Source organism: Chroicocephalus ridibundus, chromosome 1 (assembly GCF_963924245.1).
Source record: "Chroicocephalus ridibundus chromosome 1, bChrRid1.1, whole genome shotgun sequence".
In the NCBI taxonomy this organism is placed as follows: domain Eukaryota; kingdom Metazoa; phylum Chordata; class Aves; order Charadriiformes; family Laridae; genus Chroicocephalus; species Chroicocephalus ridibundus.
This window is the reverse complement of record NC_086284.1, coordinates 21004305-21010869: the sequence shown is the minus strand read 5'-3', so window position 1 is coordinate 21010869 and position 6565 is coordinate 21004305. Positions and strand designations below refer to the sequence as shown.

At 42.4% G+C, this 6565-nt stretch overlaps 1 protein-coding gene across 1 annotated transcript in view; it reads right to left on the bottom strand.

The window, feature by feature from the left end:
* Positions 1-213: 213 nt before the first annotated feature.
* The window catches only part of DDX10 (DEAD-box helicase 10), a 190088-nt gene continuing 183736 nt past the window's right edge, over positions 214-6565 (bottom strand). Inside the window, exon 18 of the mRNA XM_063330528.1 lies at positions 214-882. Within this exon, the coding sequence (XP_063186598.1) occupies positions 693-882 (190 nt within the window). The 3' untranslated portion in view covers positions 214-692. The remainder of the gene's footprint in view (positions 883-6565) is intronic.

Here is a 6565-nt window from a genome sequence, read left to right as displayed (position 1 = left end):
CATCACTGTGTTCACATTCATATGGGATTCAAATGCAAGATTCAAAGTGTTAGCTTCTAGAAGTGGTTTACTGAATTGCCTAACACCAGAGCCAGAATCATAGCAGAAATGATAACTGGAGAATAATAGAAATGATAATTACAATAGAAGCATAATAGAAATGGTAACACATGGTTTCATAACAAAGCTGAAAGAGACACTGAAAGTTTAAACCAAGGCTTCAGAAATGTTTATTAAAATTTTTTAAAAATACATGCATGATACACAGAAGAAAAAATGCATTTTATTTTGAGCTGCCAACAGTATTTCTGCTTTAATAATTTCAGTACATGGTTCTCTTCAAAAATAACAAACCTGACATAGTCAAGAAAGGAGCATCCTGTTTTTATTATACGCAAGATTAAACTAAAAAAAGATAATTGCTTCAAAACTCAGAGATTTTAAATTATGTGTTACTGTAAAATGACATCTGGGGATTTAGGTTGGAAAGTTGCTTTAGAAAGCCTTATAAATCAAACTAAATATTGCCAATAATCTCTGAGCCAATCTAAGGCAATCCCATTGCACATGGAACTCGAACTCATTTATCTACATCCACTGGTACCCAGCTGCCTAGCTGCCAAATTCATTTTGTGTAGACTACTGACAAAACTGTGGAGATGTCCCAGAAAAGAAAATGTGCCGAAAAATAATTAGCTGCGACTGTTGAGCAGATGTAATACAAGCTCTTCATCCTCTGCCAGAGAAAGCCCAGTGTCTAATGGCAAATAGGGGTCTTCCTCTTGGCTGACTTGCACCTTCTTCCTTTTCAGGGGCGTTTCTTCTGCTGTATTACTGTTGCTATAGCTTCTTTTCTTTCTTCCACCCTTCTCCTCAAGTTCACTGCAGAAACAGATCAATTAGTCTTTTTAACAACTGTGGTAATCAATATCATCTTGTAATCAAACAATTCATTTTAAACAAGGCAAATTTATGTCAAGATAAGAGCAAACAAAATTACAATTCAGAAGGGTGAAGCAACAGAAGCTGATGAACTCTGAATGTCTAAATTAGAATTGCTTTCAGGCCGAGGTGATGGTGGATGTTCTGCTGTCTTAATTGATTACAGTATATCAAGATATCGCTATCAGCCTTATCTAATATTTGCTGCCTTATACAGTGACAGACAACTTGACAAAACTGATTTAGAGATATGTCAGTGGACTCTGACATGCATTCAAGATCTTGTCTAAAATAAATATGTGACAAAAATAAAAATATGAGAACTGTCATTTCAGTGGCGAGTCTTACACTTAATAGAGTTTTGATTTGGGTCCATCTTATTCAAACCACTCTTTCCCATTCTTTCAGAAGCTTCCCTTGGAAGCTATTAACCACCTCTTTGCCATGAGAGGAAGAGAAAAACCTAAACCCAGTTATTTTCCCTGCTGAATTCCTATTTCTTCTGCTGCTTTTCTCAGGATTTTAATGAATTGCCTTTTGCAGCCTTCAATCTGGATGAAACGGCTGTGGGTCTGTTGTAATACTTTGATTTCTATCACGTGGCCACACGACAGCAACAGGAGGGAAGCCCAAGCTTTCATGTTTCTTCATGCAGTTTTTGTCCATAACATAGAAAATTTGCTATAAATCAACTTGTCTAAGATTATTTTAATCTACTCTAACAAATTCTGTTCTAAGATACAATATCTGTGTGATGAGTTATAGAGAGCTGGTTGTCGGGTAGAATTCATATCAAAAAAAGCAGAATGCAACCCCTTGCCCCCCAACCCATTCTTCTCCAGACAAGTTAACTGAAACAAAATGGCATTCCCAGTTTTTCATGTTTATATTTTAAAGAATATAACAAAATTAAAAATGGAACTTCATAGACTGAGTTTAGGCTTTTCTAAAATAGATGGTTAAATTCAGTTTTTTAATTAAAACTTGGCAAATTTCCACCCAGAAAATTCACTTTACTTCAAAAAAAGGCTTTAAGAATTTTTTTAATTGCCTTAATTTTTATAATTGCTTAAGTGTAAATGTAATGTTTGTGAAATGTTTCATGCAGCATTACTGTTTAGAGACTTAATTAGAAACAGCAGCTATAACAAATAGCTCAAATAGGGCAATACTGTCCTTCCAACCAACACGGCACAGGAAGCCCATGCCCAATTCAAACCACCTTCAGCTGCCCACCTTGTTTTTCCATTAATCGGACTAATTACCAAGACGTGAAACGCTGGTTTCATCACTCACTGGAAACCAGCCTAACCCAAACATTAACCCCAAAACATGGCAGTTTTCAAGAAGTTCCCGAACGCTCCCTGAGAGGGATCGGCAGCACAACGGTTCCTCCTCTTCCTGGCTCATATACTGCGCTTTCTGGCTGCCTCTCCATCGAGACCAAGGAGTAACATGAGATCTGATGGCCTTGCACCGGGTTGCAGACGTGTGACCTGCCTCCCTCTCTCCTCCGTCTTCTTTCACAGCAGAACAGTGCCAACCGCTGCCTACTCAGCACAGCACAGAGTGAGGAGGGAAATCCTAGGAGAAAACACCTTGTGCTCCCGTAATTAAAACAAACGAAACACCCTACCTTTATATTGTCCTTCCCCGCCTATCCAAAAGAAATAGTGTAAAGCAACCTGGTCTAGTTGAAGATGTCCCTGCCCATGGCAGGTGTGCTGGACTAGATGATTTTTAAAGATCCCTTCCAACCCAAACCACTCCTATGATTCTATGAATAGCTGATGACCGTGCACCAAATACTTTTCCTAAAATTGGGACATTTCAAAGGATATAGCGACTTTGCCGGCTTTGAGCTGTCATTTGCATGGGGGTGGCTTTTCAGTGCTCGCTACCAACTTTTATTTTATTCCTTTCTACTTCTCTCTGTAGTGCATAAGATATTGCATAAATGCTGGAGCTCTACTGATAGTATATGAAAATACTCTAAAGCACTAAGACTTCTCACTTTTTCAAGTGGGCAGTGTGGGCTTGGGCTGGAGTTTCATGGTGTTTGCTTTGATCAGGACAGAGTAGGGGGTTCACTTTAAAAGCGTAAGGCTGAAATCTCATTAAGTAAAAATGTTTTAGCTTGCTTGCAAAAGAACCAATTATTTCCAGCGTTTGAATGGACTCTGAAGCCTAGTTTGCATTCATAATTGACTAATGCTCCATCTAGAACATTAGTTCAAAACATCTTAGCAATTAAAACAATGCATAAATCTCAAAAGTTATGAAATAGCAGACTTTAAATACCAAAAATGATACTCATTTTTGGAGTTTCAGAGGCCCATAGGCCTAGATGTCTGTAAGATGCAACACTTAAATATAAAAGACATTCAGAAGGAACTGTGAGATTTCCATTTTTTCCCACAAACAAAAGCATATCAACACAATTATGACTAATTTTCATCATCAGCTTTGCGGGAAGATTATGCTGAGTCAAGCTGTTTCATATTATTACTGAGGGATCATGTTGCTTGATTAGTAGTGCATACTAAAGTTGTATCTACACGTTAGGAGATAAATTTTCACACTAATTTGACCCCTACTGTGCTGTAAGCTGGAGAGGTGAATAAGGAGGAATATATAACACAGGAAGCAGCAGCAGCAAAGCCATGGAGCTAAGAGCAGCGCTAATGGCTTGTGTTTTCGTGATGCACAAAAAATAGAAGCAAAACAGTACTTGATAAAGGAAACTTAGGAAGGAGAGAGTCATGTGGAACGTGCAAATAAGATGTTGATAATCTTGAGACACAGAGAGAAGACAAACGTTGCCCTTCCATAGAATGGTTTGGGTTGGAAGGGACCTCTAAAGATCAGCTGGTGCAACCCTGTTCCTGCAGGATGGATTTTTACCAGCAGTGGTCTGGGTGGTGTGGAGATGGGAGGTACTCTAGAGGAGCAGTCAGAGATGTTGCTTTTACAAAGGATGAAAGCGGCAATTTTAAAAGGAAGCTGGAAAATCACCAGGAGACATGTGTGGCATCAGGATGCCAAGAGGTATCCTGTACTCCGTCTGGGTGCTTCTCCTCAGCTGTTTGGACATAAAACTCTTCAGAAGAGATGTAATAGGTGTAATTCTCAGGTGTGTGTGTAAAAAGGCTGAGTGTGTGAAAGCAGCTCTATGGGGATGACTTCTGCAGTTATTGTCAAATGAATTCCCCCTTGGTCTCCACTGACCGAAGGCCCGTCAGCCCACCCTGCAGAGCCAACCTTTTTATTGTTGGTCACATCCCATGGACATAAATGGCTCCTTATCCTTCACAAACATACAAACTGATGCACTACCAGCTGGTGTCCACAAATAGCCGAAACAAAATAAAGTTATTCTAAGGTGAACTATTTTCTAACAGAAGAATGCAGTTAGAAAGCAACCCCACAATTCAGATCCAAATCAAAGCCAGTGCATCCCTTCATCTTCTATTTATAACACTTAGAAAAGCAGCATGTGCAGCTGGATTACAATTCCTTCCTTTTACCATCTGGTGCAATTTAGCTTTCCAGCCGCCTGAACGACCCACAGGGCCTGAAGCTGCCTGATGGAAGGATTTACTGGGAGGGGCTGCATCCACCCACTAACAGCCATCTCATCAACAGGCACGGTCATTTCTGTGGTCACTGTTTGCACAGCTGTAACAACAAAAGAAGGTAGTATCATTCGATAGGTGACGCTTATTGCACAAACACTAACACATGGTTTATGAATCCTGTCCCTTAAGTAAATCATAGAATCATAAAATCATTTAGGTTGGAAAAGACCCTTGGGATCATTGAGTCCAACCATCAACCCCACTCTACAAAGTCCTCCCCTACACCATATCCCTTAACACCACATCTAAACGAGTCTTAAAACACATCCAGGGATGGTGACTCCACCACCTCCCTGGGCAGCCTATTCCAGTGTCTGACCACTCTTTCTGTGAAGAATTTGTTCCTAATGTCCAGCCTAAACCTACCCTGCTGCAGCTTAAAGCCATTCTCTCTTCTTCTATCGCTAATTACCTGTGAGAAGAGACCAGCACCAACCTCTCTACAATGGCCTTTCAAGTAGTTGTAGAGAGTGATGAGGTCTCCCCTCAGCCTCCTCTTCCTCAAACTAAACAGTCCCAGCTCCTTCAATCGCTCCTCATAAGATTTATTCTCCAGGCCCTTCACCAGCTTCGTTGCCCTCCTCTGCACTCGCTCCAGCACCTCCATATCTCTCTCATATTGAGGTGCCCAGAACTGGACACAATACTCAAGGTGTGGCCTCACCAGTGCTGAGTACAGGGGGACAATCACCTCCCTCCTTCTGCTGGTCACACTATTTCTAATACAAGCCAGGATGCCGTTGGCTTTCTTGGCCACCTGGGCACACTGCTGGCTCATGTTCAGCCGCTTGTCAATGAGAACCCCCAGGTCCTTTTCTGCCAGGCAGCTCTCCAGCCACACTTCCCCAAGCCGGTAGCGCTGCATGGGGTTGTTGTGGCCCAAGTGCAAGACCCGGCACTTGGCCTTGTTGAAGCTCATACCGTTAGCATTGGCCCATCGATCCAATCTATCCAAGTCTCTCTGTAGAGCCTCCCTATCCTCATGCAGATCAACACTCCCGCTTAGCTTCGTGTCATCTGCAAACTTGCTGATGATACACTCTATGTCCTTATCAAGGTCATCAATAAAGACATTAAACAGAAATGGTCCCAACACTGGGCCCTGAGGGACATCACTTGTGACCGGTCGCCAGCTGGATTTAACTCCATTGACCACCACTCTTTGGGACCGTCCATCCAGCCAGTGCTTGATCCAGCAGATCGTATGCTCATCCAGGCCATAAGCCACCAGTTTTCCACGAGAATTCTAAGGGGAACAGTGTCAAATGCTTTTTGAAAGTCGAAGTAGACAATGTCCACAGCCTTTCCCTCATCCAATAATCGGGTCATCTTGTCATAGAAGGAGATCAGGTTCGTCAGGCAGGATCTGCCTTTCATAAACCCATGCTGACTAGGCCTGATCCCCTGCTTGTCCATTATATGACTTGTAATGGCACTCAAGATGATCTGCTCCATGACCTTCCCTGCTACCAAGGTCAGACTGACAGGCCTACAGTTTCCCGGATCCTCCTTTCTGCCTTTTTTGTAGATGGGCGCTACATTTGCTACCCTCCAGTCCATTGGGACCTCCCCAGTTAGCCATGACTTCAGGCAGATAATGGAAAGTGGCTTGGTGAGCACGTCTGCCAACTCTTTCAGCACTCCTGGATGTAACCCATCCGGTCCCATAGACTTGTGCGCATCCAAGCGGCGTAGCAGGTCACTGGTCACTTCCTCTTTAATTGTGATGACCTCGTCCAGCTTCCTCTCCCTGTCTCCTAGCTCACGAGGCTGGGTGTCCAGGGAACAGCTAGTTCCACTGCTAAAGACTGAGGCAAAGTAGGCATTGAGCACCTCAGCCTTTTCCTCATCCTTTGTGACTATGTTTCCCTCTGCATCCAATAAGGGAGGGAGATTTTCCCTAATCCTCCTTTTGTTGTTAATGAATTTATAGAAACATTTTCTGTTATCCTTAACAGCTGTAGCGAGGTTGAGCTCTAGCTGCG